Here is a 17,148-nt window from a genome sequence, read left to right on the forward strand (position 1 = left end):
CTGATTGCTCAGAAGGTCATTTCAATTTGGCATCTTCATAGGGGAGCTGTGTCAGCTATGATCAGATTCCAATCCTGTTTAGAGACCATCACACTAGGTCACCTCTTACCCATCTTTATGGTGTTAAGAGGATTAGCAGATAGATAATTATATATTATATATTGGTTAAATATATATACTATATAGTTATAATCATATATATTTATATTGGTCAAGCACCAGCTACCTATAACATATATAATATATAAGACCAATCCTCCAAGATATCATAGCAGGCTACATACACAGGAGAGGGCAATTATGAGGCATCACCAACCTCCCCAGGCCAGAAGGCAACAATGAAGTCCTGCTCAGAACCCAAATTCCAGTTGACCAGAAATCCCATGAAGTTTCTCTGGAGATTCAGAGATTCGTGGAGGTGTAAAGCCACCATTCACTCAGGAGACAATTCCCTCCTCTTTCCTCTGATGTGGCGGTGCCACAGGATGCCAGTTACAACCCAGTTTCAATAAGATCCTGAGACAGACAATATGAGCAAGTGCGGATTTCAACAGAAAATCATGTAGCATCAAAGAACAGCAGTGTCTACACTGCAGATACATAGTAACACTCTCTGTCATGTGAACCATCAGAAAAATGATTCACTGAACAAGAGAAACTCACTTTTAAAGAAAGTAAGACTGGGGGCAGGAGAGACAGCGCAGTAGTTAGCAGTACTCAGTGCTCTTCCACAGGACTTCGGTTTGATTCCCACACCCACCAGTGAGCACAACTCAGGTTCCAGGGACTCTGACACCATCTTCTTGCCTCTGGGGGAACTGCAAGCATGTGCTGAATATACTTATATGCAGGCACAACATTCATACATATAAAATAAAAATATATAAATAAATCTTTTTTGGAGAAAGAAAAACTAAAAGACCTAGTCTCAGTAAATAATAGAATGAACAAAGAACCCAACTGAAAATTTAAACTTAAAAATATGAGAGCTGAAGTGTGAAGACATCATCAGGAGGAGTGTCAGTAGCAGCAATGGGTGAGCAGAGTGAAGACCCAGAGAAAATATACCAAGAAAACAAGAAGGAGTTTCAACAAAGTTTGGCAATATCTCAGTAATCAAATGTATACCTAATAACCCTAGAAATTCCACACTGAAGGATTCACCCTAAAAAATGAAATTATATGCTCACACACACACACACACCACATGATAGGTGCTTCTGAGACATATGCGACTATACAGATAAATCTAATGTCTCTGTCACAGGGTCTCCAGAAGCTGAGGGTGGCAGTACTTAGCACACTGCTAGGAGCAAGAACAGAAAAAGTACAAACATTGTCAAAAGACACATTTCAGAAGCCGAGCAATCCTGTAACAGATCAAACCCAAATAAAAATACAGCAATAACACACCAGAATTCTGAGAACAAAAAAAAAAAAGAAAAAGAAAAAAGAAAAGAAAACCTTCGAAGCAGCAAAAGAGGATTGATCCTATACTGACATGCCTAAAACAATTAGAGATGGGCTTCTCATCAGAAAACATGGAGTCCAGAAGGAAGTGGAGGAGGGAAGACCCTGAGGGGAGTGGAGAAGAAATGTCTCCTAAGTTATCCACCCAGAAGGCAAAGCACCCCTGGTGTAGGAGGTTCCTTCTGTCTGTGTGTTGCTTTCATTGGTTACTAAATAAGCTGCATTGGTCTCTTGATAGGGCAGAATTTAGGTAGGCGGGGAAGATGGAACTGAACTCTGGGAGGAAGAAAGCAGAGTCTGAGAGATGCCATGGATCTGCCACCAGAGTCAGACGCAGAACCTTGCCGGTAAGCCACAACCATGTGGTGGTACACAGATTAGTCGAAATGGGTTAAATTAGGATGTAAGAGTTAGCCAATAAGAAGTTAGAGCTATTGCGCCAAGCAGTGATTTAATTAATACAGTTCCTATGTGATTTATTTCATGTGTGAGCTAGCCAGGTGGGTGGGAACCAAGAAGCGGTCCTTCCTTTTACACACCCCCACCTCTACTCCTGCTTCCTAAGCATGACAGAACTTCTGCCACAGAAGGTGCTCTCTTAACCTGCCTCTGATCACCCCATATTTAATTCACAGTGAAGTTGGAGGATTCGGCCAGCAGGTGGCACTATGAGGAAATGTCCTGCTCAAGACAGTGGAAAAACACTAAGTAGTGGCATTTCATCCAGCAAAAGGGCCTTTCTCCTACAGCTTTCTGCAAACATCATTTGCACACAATCAAGGCCACCCTTCCTTATCATCTTGTATCCACCCCTGCCGCTTCTTGTGTTTAGAGGCAGTGGGTGAGGGGACTCTGATTAAATTTAACCTTGCCTTGGACACAGTGGCAGCTCAGGCCATGTAGTAGATGCCTTGTGACTGACTTTGCAGCAGCAGCAGCAGCTACTCTGGCATGTTCTGGACACAGCAGGAGGTGAAGCAAGCAGAAGTCTCTTGCCCACACATTGTCGTAGGGCTGCAGCTTATCATCTCCGTGGCTCTGGCGTCATGCTCAGGGCGCATCTGAAGCACACAAAGTTCTGTCAGAGGATGACCAGCCAAATGAGCCCAGCATCAAAATCTCATCAGGGAAACAAGAGACTGTTCACCTGTACCCAGTGATCGCTGTGAAACCCAAGGACGGACCTTAGTCGGGCCCACACTTCTGCAGGAATTGAAGCCCATCCGATATTCTCCCCTCTCTGCCACCACCTTGCTTCACACGTGTGTCTATTCCATCCTTGGTCCTGTCTCAGTCTCTAGAAACCATCTTGGGTTGGGCCTCCTGAAGCCCCACCTAACAAAATCCTCTGGACCTCACAAGCCAGCTGCAGTGACCTCTCTTCTGTGAGGTCTTGGGAGCTCTCTGCCCATGGATCAGGCCCTTCTTTCTTTCATCCCTAACTCCTGCTCCCTCTGTTCAAGTCACGTTATTGACAGATGAGGAGGACAACACAGCCAGCGGCCCTGTGGGCAGTGGGCAATGGAGGGGGCGGTATGTACCTGCAGGGAGTATCAGACAGGATAGTGTCTGCTCATCTCTCTCTGTGCTGTGTCTTGGTGCTGGAAGAAACGCGCTCTTCCAGCAGGCTGTGCACATCTATGCTAACAGCTCTCCAGATGCCCTGCCTTGGAAGGAGTTCCCGTCCAGACAGCTGACTAATGCACAAGGGGAGGTGGAAGCATCTTCTAGGAAGTGTGGTCTGGGGAAAGGGCACCGTGGGGAAAAGCTGAATGTGGTGTATGAGGAGTGCTGCAGCGTCCTTGTGCTTCTCAGCCAACACTGACTCTCCCATTTCCAAAGCACCCCGTGAATCAGTCAGTGAGTCAGCAGTCAATCATTATGGACCCCATGGCCTGCTGTGTTTCGTGTGCTAGAAGGATGTGACATCACCATCCAGGCTCAAAACAGGAAGATTTGTTCTCACCTGCCTGACTGACTGGTCAAGACTGTCATGCTGGGTCCTACCCTTTTCAATTCTCCCACTTCCTGTTATACTGTGGGAGGTGGATCTAAATAGAAGCATAGCTCTAGCTCCCGAGTTCCGGGCTTCCTGGAAGACCCAAGGTGACACACCTGCTACCAGAGGGCTCTAGGCAAGAAAGGGTCAATTAAGGACTGCTAGACATCACCATTGAATCTACACAGGAAGCCATGAGGATTAAGTGGCATGCAGTTAGGCACAGGCATGACGTGGCAGCCCAGTAGTTGTGCACGTCACATTAGAAATTGGCTGTCCTGTGGAGAGACAGACCATTTGCTGCTGAGGACATCCAGATACCGGGGACATTTGGAAATGCCATCTCCAATGACACTGGATAAGGGTGCTGGTGTCTGCGTTGCTATGGTGACCAACAGGAGGTGACTCAGTGGCTTTGGTAAGGAATCATCACTTCAGGCCTATAGTGCTCCACATCTCAGGGGTAGGCATGCAGGAGAAGCTGAAATAAACCAAGCTTCTTATAAGTAGCTGAAGAACAAAGATAGCCAAGGTCTGAGGAACCAAGCAGGTCTGTAGTGTCAGGTCAAATATCTTTGAAGCTTATGTCCTGGGTATAGGACACTGGCACCTGGTAGAGGTTTCTGAGTATTGCACACCCCAAATGCTTCTGAAATTTTGAGCCTGATTAATGCCTCCTCCTTTCCTGTAAGATGTAGTAGATGCAAGCCACTGAAGGGAGAAAAACATTACATAATTTTTCTCCCCCTAGAGGCCCTCCCTCACATGAGGTGGCCCTACCTGTCTCTTAGAGTGTATTTGCCCATCTAGGTTGAGTGTTAGAATTGCAATGCAAACGCCAGGGTTGTTTGGGGTAAATCAGGAAGGGTCAGAGAAGCTGCTGCCAAGCCATACTCAGAGGGAAGGGTCAATACACTATGAAAAGGGCTGCACATGTAGGAGACACTGGACTAGCATGCTCCTGCATCAGTATGGGCAAGATATCAACACAGGATGGGAATAAAAGGTGCTAAGCAGTGGCTTTGCAAAATAAGGTGACATGAGGGACTAGGGGGTTACCAATTGGGAAATAAGTCTTCAATCTCTGGCATGGGTCTCAGGGAATGCTGAAGGTACCTGAGCCTGGAAACAAATCTTATCCACACCGACCAGGCTTGAAAGGCCTTCATAAGCACAGCAGAACAGAAATGACCTAGGCTGAGAGAAGTACACTTCTGTAACTAAGCCAAACAGAAGAGACTGGCGCAGCTCCTGGAGGGCTCAGAGGCCATGCTATGGCGCAGGTATCAGGAGAGAGGGCTCGGAAATCCTCCTTCCGCCTGAAAGACCACATGAGACACTATTAGAGCAGCTCTCAATGTAAACAAAGCCTGTCCTGGATGTAGTCCCCTACTCTTCCCACTCCCATTCTTCATAGCAACCAAAGCAAAAGTAAAGGTCATATGCAACACTGAAAACCACTGAGCAGCCCAGGCTCACAGCTTAGCTCTAGATATAGCCGGCAGATGAAATGTCTCCTTATGGGTGCACAGAACATAAGGCCAACACTCCAGGATGGTCACTGAGAGAGAAAGGATGTATGAAGGCTGCTACCCCAACAAACCAGCCACCACTCTGTTTCAGCCCTGTTCCCAGTTCTTAGACCTATATCTGATGACTAGAGAGGAATTCAGGTCCCCAAAAAAAGAGAATGCTGCAGCATCACAACATGGAGGTGCTTGAATGGCCCCAAAGAGCATCCCAAGTGACTTACAGCTGTGTGCTGGGTCATGAAACACCAGGAAAACGGTATTGTATGCCTTGTCCTATGTGAGCTTTATACCTGGTTTCTCAAGGAAGTCCATCTGAAAGATGGGCTCAGTAGGATCTCCTGTACTTACACTTCTGAACAAATGATGTCATTAAATTCAAAGTGAGATGATCCATTTCCTGTGAATTTGTTTACTGGCCTTTAGTGCACCAACCTCTGAGTCATATAAACAAGTGAGCAGGACCACACAGTCACAGGCCATTGGAAGCCCTCCCTCCAGCATAACATGTGGGTCATGTGTGAATTTCACGATTTAAGTATTAGAAGAAAATGAATGATAGCTGAAGAGAGCAGAGTCTTAGAAGCAAGGGAATGAATGCCTCAAACATAAAGCTCATACAACAGTTTAGCTACTGTTTCGCGTGGCTCTGATAAAATACCATGGCCAAAAGAAGCTAAAGGAAGAAAGACTATTGTGGCACATGGTTCTAGAGAAATAGACTTCACATGGCAGGGAAGGCATGGCATGGTGGCAGGAGCAAGAAGCTGCTTGATCACCTTTCATTTCCACACAGAAAGCAGGGAGAATGAAGCAGAAGTGTGATGAGGCTATAAACCATCCAATTTCACCCCAAGTTACACGCTTCCTCCAGCAAGGCTTGATGTCCTAAAGGTTCCACAACCTTCCCAAAGAGCACCACCGAGGACCAACTGTTCAAATATATGTGCCTAAGGAGGACATTTGTAATTCAAAACTCAACAAGCCAGTTTAAAGTAACTCAGAAGATCCAAAGTATGCTTCTCCAGCCTGTTGCAGGCACCACAGCTCTCCAGTGAAGCAAAAGCAGCCTGCCACATCTTGCAGAGTCACTGGGATGCCACTTCTTCCCATCCACATGTAGTATATGAGAAAACAAAGCCTACCCAAGAGAGTGGAAGTAGCCTGTCCATGTCTTACTTACTGGGCTTACAAAACCAGCAGTAAATGTAGGACTCAGGGTAGTACCATATGATCTCATTTGCCTAGATGAGGAAGAAAGAAGGTGGTGGAAGGGAATCTGGGGAACAGGGCAGCACAGGATCAGGAAGAGAGGGGACACAACAGGAATGGCTAGAGAGAGAAAAAAAAATCCAATCACCACATAGGCCCCCAGAAGGCCAGATCTTCTCCAGCACATGTGGTGTCTAAGCGCTAAGTGTGTGAGAGAAGAAAGGCAAGTCCTTCTCCAGGAGTCAGTGCCTGAGCACCTCCTTCAGGGAAAACACTCACCAGCCCTGGAAGGCTCCTTCAGGGGAAAAACTCACCAGCCCTGGGAGGCTGCAGACTCCAAGGACCTGGAATGGGATATTCATTGATATGCAAATATCTTTACAAGCACTTAGTTAATTATAAGTCAAAAGTAGCCCTGAAACAGAGACAAAGGATCCCTGGAGAGGAAGAGTTAAGGTACTGAAATAGATACTCATAGGAATAACAAAGAGAAAGTGGCCCCCTATCATTCCAATCAAACAAGAGAAGTAACTGCAGGGGGGGAATGTGCCAAAGATGTTTCCCAGATGAGGAAGCTGGACTGAGTAAGGAATATTTGAAGGGATGCTAGACTCAGGGAACCTAGGACTCGGGACAAAAACAAAAACAAACCCTCTCAGGTGGAGGAAACCTTCATCCTGTATTTCTGAGTCAAATAAGTAAGGGAGGTATGGTGGCAGCGTTTTTAGACGTGCAAAAGGGTTAAGACAAAGGAGTTATGGGCTTTACATTATGATTCATAGCAGTAGCAAAATTACAGTTATGAAATAGCAATGAAAATAATGTCATGGTTGGGGTCACCCCAACATGAGAAGGCCCATCAAAAGGTTGCACTAATATTAGAAAGGCTGAGAAGCACCAGGCGAGGAGCACGGGAGTTGTTATGGAGCAGCATCTCCCTAGCAACTGGGCAAGGGCCATATAATGTTGGTGGGTAGAGGAATTCAGGCTGATGTTCCAGAGTGCTGGCTGAGTGCCCACCAGGACACTATGAGAGCAGTAGTCAGGAAGGCAGGCTCTAAGGACAAGGTGGTCTGAGAGGAGTGGTAGGAAAGCAGCTCATTCCAGGACTGGTAGCTGTCTTAGGGTTTTTATCGCGGTGAAGAGACACCATGACTATGGCAACTCATAACTGAAAAACATTTCATTGTGGTAGCTTACATTCTCAAAGGTTCAGTCCATTATCATGATGAGACAGAGCAGCACGCTGACAGACATGGTACTGGAGCTGAGAGTCCATGCATTTTGATTCAGAGGCAACAGGAAGTGTTCTAAAGTACTGGGCATGGATTTGAGTTTGAGGCATGTGTGAGACCTCAAAATTCATCCCCCACAGTGATACACATCCTCCAACAAGTCCATACCAACTCCAACAAAGCCACATCTCCATTCCCTATGAGTTTGTGGGGGCCAATTATATTCAAGCTACCACAGTTATGAATTGTTAAGTCAAATGAAAGTAAGACAGATTGACATTCTGGTGTCCAGGGGAAATGCCATTAGACTCTCCCTGCACCTGGTAAGGTGATTCTTCCAAGGCCTTGTGGATACCGCAGTAGAAAACTAACCTTGTACTTTCATTCCAGGGAACAGGTCAGGCTTCTGCTGTTCAGTCTGGCCCCCAAGGAAACTGTGTTATAGTGTGTACCCCACTCAACATACTCACTACAACATACTCCTGGGGGAGCTGTACTAATCAGGATAGAGAGCCCTTCTACAGGAAACACCTACTTTAAGAATTTGGCTCCTAGGACAAATTCCAGCTCTTTGACACAGCAGGTATGGGGGAAGGGGGCAGTCCACATTTGGAGTGCCCTGGCTCATGATTAGAAACTGTTCCAAGCATGTGCTCAGGTGTCAGAAGGAAGCCAGTTGCCATCCAAGGAGGAAGAAGTCCACCACGAGAGGCCAACCCAAAAGGGAATCTTGACAAGCAGTCTTTAATGCCCTGACATGCTGTGCAGATTCTCTCCCCTTTACCTTGGAGAATGCAGGAACTCTTTCTCTCTCTGAGAGAACAGCTACAGTCTTGGGTGGCTTCCATGAGTCTAACACAAGAAACATAGGGATCCTTGCAAAATGCTTCCAGAGCTGAGAGACAAAAGTGCCTAAATCTGGGGCATTCGATGAAAAGTTAGGTCTTGAAGGACTGGGGCAGCTAAGACAGAATTGAGATAGGTATTGCAGAGTATGAACACTGAGAAGTCCTAAGAAGTTGACCTAGTGAAGTCTACTGGGTCAGAAACAAGGAAGTGCACAGCATGGCCCTGATCCACACTAGAGAATATGGATGAAGAGAGCTAGGATTGAGATCTTGTGCTGGGACCCCAAAACAAGAAGACCTCAAAGAGTGATGGGGTTAGGAGAAGTTGTAGCGTTGTAGCGTAGAAGGTTGTATGTGGAGGATGGTTGGAGAGGAGCTCTCCAGGACAGTCTCATCCAGAGGCTCAGGAGAGAGTCAAGCAGCAGATAAAGGCTGTCCTCAAGAAGGAGCCCTAAGAACCTGGAAGAGGACATGTTTCCTTAAGGTGCTTCAGATGTAAGAACCTATAGCTTGGCTGCCAAGTCCACACTTGAAATAAGCCTTAATAAGATCAGGGCCATTGGCAGTTTTGGACAGTGTACCTGGAGAAAAGATTGCTGACTTCAGGAATTCAGCCATGACCTGTAACACTCAGCCTAAGGCCACCGGAGTCCCAGACAAAAATTCCTGGCCTTTTTACAGCACCCATGCCTTCAATGGTGCTCCCCTGGAAAGCACCCTCAGGATATGGTTAGGTCCCTAAGTTACCCCTTCCTTGTCATTTTTCCTTACTTAAGGATCTGCCTCACAATCTCTGAGTGTCTCCTTCCAGTTACACCTAGCCACTCCCAAGCCTCTTTGACTGTACCTACCATGCTCCTCCACAGCCTCACCAGCATCTATCCAGCAACACACATATCACTGCTCCTATTTCTACCTCAGCTCTCACAACCTGCTCTGCTCCTCTTCCCGCAGCCCCACTCCAAATGCCTTACCTGGTAACCCACAGGTCTGCCCTGAACTTCTTCCTGTCCCACAGTACTCAACCACTAACAGCCTTACCTTGTTCTCTCAGAAGCCCCTCTACCTGTACTACACCACCCACTGGCCCACCCTGCTTCTCCTTCATCTCTGCCCCTGGCTATCCTCAACCCCTTCTGCCCTGTTTCTCCATTAGCACCAGCCTACGTCACGTTAGAAGCCGAAGCTCTCTCCCTACTTCCTACATCACTGCTCCCAGGTACTCACCCTCAGAGGTCAGCAGTCACAGCGCAGCCTTCAGCAGCCGTCCGAACTCCACTAAACAGCAGCCAAAGCTCCACATCATACTTCGCCACTAGCAGCACTGCCCTGGTTCTCCCAAAGATTTGCCCACCTAGGCCAGCACTCACTACCTTACCAATTACTCTCACTTCAGCATGCACTGCTCTGCCCTCCACTCCCCGCATCATACTGTATCAATATCCAAAGCTCCAGCACCATTGGGTATGGCACCACTGAGAACCAAGCCTGTTACTGTTGAGACATACCCTAGGTCAGCACTTACAGCTGTACCCACCACTCCTACTTCAGCATACAGTCTAGCTTTTCTCCATCTAGCGGCGCTCTGCCATAGTCACTTAGTAGTCAAAGGTCTCCCTCCCCCTCCGTAAATTAATAACTACAGCCTCTTCCTGGTACTCTGTAGACCCTACATGCCTAGGGCAACACTTGCAACACCACCCAGCACTCCTACCTCAGTATGCACAGCACTGCCCACCGCTCCAACCTCAGCATCCAGAGTCCCGCCCCCGGGCATTAAACATGCGCAGTACCACCCACCACTACTAACCCAGAATGCATGCCCCACATGCCACTCTATCACCACAAACACCTCCCCTTCTCTTTCAGAGTTTCTAGGCCTTTATTATGTCAATGTCCAAAACCCTGTCCCTGCTTCGTACGTCACCAATCCCTAAACCGCCTCCAACCTCTACCTCAGCAAACACAGCCCCACCCACCACTCCTAATTCAGCAAGCACAGCCATTCCCTCCTCTTCCCCTCCTGTAGCCCTCCATCTCACTTGCCAGGATCCAAAGCTCAGCTCCGTCAACCTATCTCACCGCTCACTGGCTGGTACTTTGAGGTCCTGCCCACCTTGTTAAATATTCAGTCTGGCTACCACTGCCATTTCAAAACGCACAGCCCTTCCCTTCTCCTTTAGCAGATCTGGGCCAAATTAAATTGGGATCCAGTACCCCGGTAGCCGCACCCAAGCAGAACAGTACTCACAATCCCGCCCAACTCGGATCACTGCCTGGCCCAGGCTACAAGCATTGGCAAATCCGTCTGTTCCCAAGGGATTCTGTGGTGTAGAAACTCCCATTCCCAACTCCTACCTGGTACTCACATCCCAGCCCCGCCCCGCCCCGCCCCGCCCCGCCCCGCCCCGCCCCGCCCCGCCCCGCCCCGCCCCAGACCAATGCCTAACCTCAGAACTCACAGCTCTTCCCTGGACTCATTCCAAGCCCCTCCTCAACAAGTCTCTCCCGTCACAGTTCCCACCCTGCACCAGGGCACACTGTTCCTACTTCCGAATGTCTCTGCAGACCCATCTGACTAAATATTCGGTTCCTTTTCTCACTTCTTTCCTTTCTCAGCCGCCTACTACAGACCCTGACCCAGCTTTATCTGCCAGACTGCTTTAAGAAACCGGTAAGTCCTACAATATATCCTAGCATTCAGTGTGTCTCACTGCTCAATTACGTAAGTCCATGCCCTCCTATCCTTGATGCATGAATGGTATCTGTAGTTCTAATTGGCTGCGAATGTTTAAGCACGTTGAAGGACGTGGTGTGCGTGCTTTCGCAAGATTACGTGCACAGGATGTGGATTCGTCTCTGCGAGCGTTCCTCTGTTTAAAGCAGAGTTAAAAAGTCCCAGAACACTGGACGGCACCACCCAAATGTTTTCCTTCCTTTCAAGCCAATGTTAGCCACCCAAGCTTAGGAGCCTTTGGTACTGGAGGCCTCCAGGAACGCTGAAAGGCAGAAGACTGCTGTAAACTCGAGTCTGCTGAATGCTAAGCAGTAACACTGAAGAGACCCACAGCAAAGGACAGGTAACCTCTGAGTCAGTCTGTGAGCTTTCCCCATTCCTACTGAAGGTACCCCAGGCTCTGGCTTCCCCCACTGTGCAACTTGTTACCCATGCAGGGCCATCCCACAAGGCTGGTCTAGCTCGAAGCTGGTTGGTCTCTGCCTGCTTCATCTTGGCAGCATCTCACTGTCTCTCCGAAGTGTGGATGCAGGCGGATGAACACCATGCTACTCCACAGGCCCCGGACCCTCCTTACTTTTAGACTGAAAACACTGGTATTCGGTATACCTGAACATTTCCATGCAACCACATTCTGTGTGGCATTATTTTTCTCCTGTTAGATCGTGCGTGCTTGGATCAATAATGGGAACCACTTGCAGAATTAACTTTCTACATCAGGTGGTCCTTGTCCCAGCCAGAAAGGGACTTTGAACCAATCTTTGAGTGAGAAGCATGTGTCAGCTTGCTTCTCACTCAAAGAATTAGGTCAGCTCTAATTCTTATCTCTAAAACTTGCTGCCAGTAGCCAATATAACTATCTTTTACTTGCTGTTTTCTCTTTATCTGCCTTCTGCTTGTGCAAGTGGAGAAGCAAAGACAAGGGGAAGCAGGCAACTCCTTCATCTTCAGAGCAGGCTTGTCTGCATTGCCCTGAAGAAGGGCACTCAGCTGGTTTCACTGCAGGACAGTGAATGAAGTGGGGAAAGAGGAAATGTCTGGGGTGGGCAGCCAGATTACAAGAGACCCTGAGGGGCCTACTGAAGTGGGTGGAGTCTGGGCTGGGTGGCACAGGAGCCCTTGGCAGGTTTCAGCCAAAGAATGAGGTGAGCTGCTGACTCCAGTACCAAGGTCATTCTAAGTGCAGTGTGGATAGTGGAGGGCAGCAGGCAAGGTTCACAGCCCAGAACCTCCAAAAACTAGTGCTTGGAGAGGCAGTGGATGGTGGGGGCCTGATAGGATGGTGGCTGGGAAGATAAGGGAAGATGTTGAGGGAGGCATTCATAGGCAAGTACTGCTGTATACCAGGTGGTGGGAGGAGGAAAGAGAAAGCATAGGAGCTACTACTACATCTAGGCAACAAAAATAGGGCAGACTATGACCGCACTTACAAAGGGGAAGCCAGTGGATTTGGGTTCATAGAAGTTGAATTCCCAAGTCCAACAGCCTGGATGAGTCACCTGAGTAAGAAGGTGTGGGCCATGTCATAGGAGCTAGAGCAGGCCAGCGAGCACAGAAAGGGAGCAACCAGGGATGCTGAGGTATTAAGTATTGTGAAGGCAGAGTTGCCGTAGGCCAGTTGTTCTCCCTATAAAACCAGGTTTGTGAGGCATGTCGGGGGATGGAGCATGAAAGGAAGGAAGGTCAGAGACTTGTGTGTGCAGCAGTCTTGTGAGATTTTTGCTGTGAGTGCTGTGTAAAGAAGGTAGGATAGCATGTTCTTTGGAGGGATACCTTGCTCAGCCTAGATATAGTAGGGAGGGCCTGCATCCTGCCTCAAAGCAATATGCTAGACTTTGTTGACATCCCATGGGAAGCCTTACCCTCTCTGAGGAATGGAGGGGGGTGAAATGGGAGGGAAAGATGGAGGGAGTAGGAGGAGGGAAGGGAGTCAGAACTGGGATTGGTATGTAAAATGAGAAAAGATACTTTTTAAAATAAATTAATTTTAAAATGTGGAAAATATATATACATTGTCATGGCATGAATCTTATGGAGAAAGATGTGTTTATTATTTTTGTCATGCCTGTTCAATCATAAGTAATAAGAAGATATCCTTTGTTGTTTATAAAATTCTGAATTAGAACAGAACATTAAAATCTAGCAAACAATTTTTAAAGAGTTAGGTTAAGCCTGAAGGCATGAGTGCCTCGCAGAAGAGACTTCCTTTGTGTGGTAAAAGAGGTGTGCAGACAGTGATGCCGAGCAAGAGCATGCTGGCAGGACAGACGCTCTAGATCCTAGGACCTAGAATGAGTGCCATTGGTCCTGAGTGACACAGAACTGACTTGGGAAATGTTTTAGTTTCACTTTGTTGCAGTGACAAACACCATGGCCAAAAGCAATATAGGAAAATGTTAGACTTTGATTTTCGTTGGCTGTGATAAAATATTGATAAAAAACTTCTGTGTGGAGGGGGTAGCATTATTTGACTTGTATTTCCAAGTCACAGTGCATCGTTGAGGGAAGTCAAGACAGGAATGTAGAAGGCAGAGCACTGCTTTCTGGCTCGCTCATAGGCGCATGTTTAGCTAGCTTTCTTGTACAGCTCAGGGCCACCTGCCTGGGGATTAATAATCTAGACATTCTTCCACAGGCCAATCCGATGTAGAAAGAAAATTATTTTACAGATTGCAGCCTGTCATTGGAGGAAGTCAGGGCAGGAATTTAAGGGAGAAACTTGAAGCCAGACCTGTATACTATTCAGCGTAGTGACCAAGGAGCTCACTCCCAGGCAAGGAACAGAAACCAAGAAGGCATGCTGTTTGATTGCCTGCCTATAGATTCAGGCTTAGCTAGCTTCATGTATAGCCCAAGATCACATTCCTTGATGTGCTACTGCCCACAGTAGGCTGGACCCTCCTACAATAATTAATATTTAAAACTCCCCGCACAGATGTCCACACTGGCCAATCTTATCTGGACAGTCCCTCAATTGACTCCCTTCTGAGGTGAGTCTAGGCTACGTCAAGTTGATAGTTAAAACTAAGTAGGACTGTTAGTGCTGCCAGCCTTGACAAGCTGAAATATGATGGGAGAAAGGGATGCCTGGCACACTGCCTTTATCTTGGAAGGGCCATGTCGTGTAACTGAAGGAGGCCCATGAGACTACGGTAATATACTTTAAAAAGGTCAGAAAGGCCAAAACCAGAATGGAGGGGGGGGCAGTTCATGGGCAGAGCCAGGATGGAGCCCTGTGCTCAGTGCCCCTGTTTTTGCTGCTGCCACGATATTGAAGATGGTCACCCTTGGCTCTTCCACAGGAAATGTATTCTTGGCACTTCATGCAAATGGAAACTGGGTGGTATGCTAACACTGAGCAGAGGTTCTGACCTCATGTCCCTGGCTCTGTCAGTACGACCCTATCAGTTTCTAAGGCACAGTGTGTCTCTCACAAGGGACACACACGACTGCAAGGAACTGGATAGGAGGTGTGCAAAATCAGGTCACTGCCACCCTAGGCCATTGCTTTCTCACTCAGCATCTTTGTCCCCTTGGCTATACTAGGGTCTTAATAGTCATACTGACTCTGCTGAGTCCTTTGAAGATGCGATTCACTATCCAAAGATTCTGATCACCTAGGAACTGGAACATAGAAAGTATATGAGGATTGGTACCCTAGTGCCTCGTGTCATCATTTGTTTCCTTAGGCTCCGGTCATGGGGTGCAACAAACTGCTTGAGAAGCATGACACCCACAGGACCCAGGAGGAGACATAGATGAGGCTACTTGAGTTCAAAGGGAATTCCAAAAGTAAATCTAGTTTCCATTTCAAGAATTGGTGTTCAGTAACTCTGATTGGAACTGGACAGTTCCAGTCCTATATGACCTATAATGACAGAACCAGGAATCAAAGAGTATTGTACAGTGACATAGAGAGAAAGAAAAAGACAAAAGCTTAGACTGTCCCTCTCTGCTAAAAAGCCAGCCTACTCAGATGTGAAGCCTGACTAGGTCAAGATGGCCTTCCCTCCTTTGTGTTTCCCTAGAGCTCAGTGACCTCTGTCAGCACTGATCACGCTATTCTTATGGTACCTTCCTCTAGCTATCTCCATCCTATTCTGTGAGCTCCCCAAGACTACATGGACCATGCATCATCCTAATTGCAACCATTGGCATTGGGCCTGGTATTGAGCAGGGCACCATTAACTTGTAACAGGAAGCATGTCAAGTTCAATGGCATTTCAGGACACATGGGAAGCCTTTGGGGAAGGTGAAGCCTCATGAACATGAGCCTGGAGAGCTGAGTTGTGATGTGCTTCTGTGTTTAGGCGCAAAGACTCTGAGGAAAATGAAGTTTCCCTGCCTCTCCTTCCGGCAGCCCTATGCTGGTTTAATCTTAAATGGAGTCAAGACTCTTGAGACTCGTTGGCATCCCTTGTTGAGGAACCATCAGAAATGTACCATCGCCATCCATATTGCTCACAGGGACTGGGAAGATGATGCCTGGCAGCAGGTGCTGGTAGAGAGGTTGGGAATGACCCTGGTGCAGATTCAGACCTTACTACAGGAAGGAGAAAAATATGGCCGAGGTGTGATTGCTGGTAAGTGAGGATGTACCAAATATGAAGTAGACAATTGATACAGGATTCAAAATAATTCAAAACACACTCTGTTTTGCTTTTAGCTAGAGGGTATTGGCTAAAGTTTCTAAGCAGCCTGTCTTAAGAGCTGCTGGAGTAACTAGGTTGGTGTACATAGGCCTGGGTTCCACAGACTCACGTGAGTTCCACAGACTCACAGACTCTTGATTCTGGGTGTCAGATCCTGTTTATGTTGTGACCTGAAAGCCTGTTTCAAGTCAGTACCTGTTTGTAGTATTGGATTATTTGAGCATGAATATATGCAGAAGGCATTGCCTATGACAGTTCAGCATAGGCGTTAAAAAAGTGGTGTGCTCTCTAGAGGAAGGCTGCTTTCCTGACTTCTGATGCCTGTCACAAGGACCCTGGCTAAGACAGCAATCAACATCTCATTCAGTCTCCTGGTGACCTAATTAGGAATCTTATTGACGGTAGGCTTCCTGGCTGGGGCTGATGCTCTTTTAGTAGATCAACGCCAGCCTTCACAGTATGCTAGAATCTGACTTTCCCTTAAAACAGGAGGCACAGAGGACAAGCCACTCTCCTTTTCCTTGATGCCTGTGGCTGCCTCACCCAGGGTTCCTTAGTTCAATTGGTTTTGTCAGCAGTATTCAACAAGAACAGTTCCTATTTCCTGTCATTTGGTGATGTTATACCCCATCAAATGACACTGTAGTGACCCTGCTGTCATAACCATAACCTTGCTGTATAGAAGAGAATACATCTGTATGTTTCTTTGTTCCCAGGACTTGTTGACATTGGAGAGACTTTGCAGTGTCCAGAAACCTTAGCTGCTGATGAGGTTGTTGAACTGGAAACCCAAGCTGTGCTAACCAATGTGCAGCAGAAGTACCTGACTCCGATTTCAAACCCCAGATGGTTACTAGAGCCCATACCTAGAAAAGGGGGGAAAGATGTATTCCAGGTGGACATCCCAGAGCACCTGATCCCTTTGGGGAAGGGTTGGAGCAGTGAATGCTCTGCAGAACAGTGTCAGGAAAACTAAATAATGGCCCTATCATTAGTCCATCAGAGCATAAACCTCTAAATATCAGGGGGACTCTAAGCCCCTACTGCCATGCAGGCTACATCCCACTCTGTGCTGTTGCCAGACCCAGACTGCTGTGCCGTCAAGAAAGGGGACAGAAGTGAGGAAATCCCTCCTGCGGTGGCTCTGGCAGTGAACCCACAAAGCTTCAAGAACCTTGGCCTTAGGGAAAAGGAAAACTGCCATGAAATGGCTTTTTGCTGACGTTCACCTTAGTCCTACTTTTTCTGGAATGCATAAATAAATGTGTTGATGATAAGCGTTAGTGTCTGGACTCCCTTTGCCCTTTTTCCCCATGTCTTTATTATAGTCAAACCCCATGCAGCATATAAACAACATGCAGGGACCATGTCACAAGTCTGGAATCAAGACCAATGCACTGAGAAATCTGTGATGAAGAGAAAATCAGCAGTGGCCCATCCTTGCTCTTGTTCTGTGGAGAGTTTCC

At 47.3% G+C, this 17,148-nt stretch overlaps 2 protein-coding genes across 4 annotated transcripts in view; one reads left to right on the plus strand and one right to left on the minus strand.

The window, feature by feature from the left end:
- The window catches only part of Ids (iduronate 2-sulfatase), a 49,939-nt gene extending 39,417 nt beyond the window's left edge, over positions 1-10,522 (minus strand). The window contains exon 1 of the mRNA XM_041640954.1: positions 9,521-10,522. The gene's annotated coding sequence lies outside the window, so the exon portion shown is untranslated. The remainder of the gene's footprint in view (positions 1-9,520) is intronic.
- A 262-nt stretch (positions 10,523-10,784) lies between these two features.
- Positions 10,785-16,959, plus strand: LOC121440237 (protein EOLA1-like). Of its 3 annotated transcripts, XM_041640980.1 has the most exons (4): positions 10,785-10,967; positions 11,238-11,373; positions 15,341-15,613; positions 16,399-16,959. In XM_041640980.1, exons 3-4 carry the CDS (start codon positions 15,361-15,363, stop codon positions 16,656-16,658), a joined length of 513 nt encoding a protein of 170 aa, XP_041496914.1. In that variant the 5' UTR covers positions 10,785-10,967; positions 11,238-11,373; positions 15,341-15,360; the 3' UTR covers positions 16,659-16,959. The 3 variants fall into 3 exon arrangements, with proteins under 3 accessions (XP_041496914.1, XP_041496915.1, XP_041496913.1); XM_041640981.1 differs by lacking the exon at positions 11,238-11,373; XM_041640979.1 differs by lacking the exon at positions 10,785-10,967 and having other exon boundaries at positions 11,141-11,373.
- The last annotated feature ends 189 nt before the right edge of the window (positions 16,960-17,148 follow it).

Source organism: Microtus oregoni, unplaced genomic scaffold (assembly GCF_018167655.1).
Source record: "Microtus oregoni isolate MIOR12 unplaced genomic scaffold, Mior012 000067F_000, whole genome shotgun sequence".
In the NCBI taxonomy this organism is placed as follows: Eukaryota; Metazoa; Chordata; class Mammalia; order Rodentia; family Cricetidae; genus Microtus; species Microtus oregoni.

Bases quoted from the DNA above. Each gene is read 5' to 3' on its own strand.
- LOC121440237 (XM_041640980.1), top strand. From the start codon at position 15,361: ATGAAGTTTCCCTGCCTCTCCTTCCGGCAGCCCTATGCTGGTTTAATC. The intron at 15,614-16,398 runs GTAAGTGAGGAT...CTTTGTTCCCAG, and splicing joins TGGCCGAGGTGTGATTGCTG to GACTTGTTGACATTGGAGAG.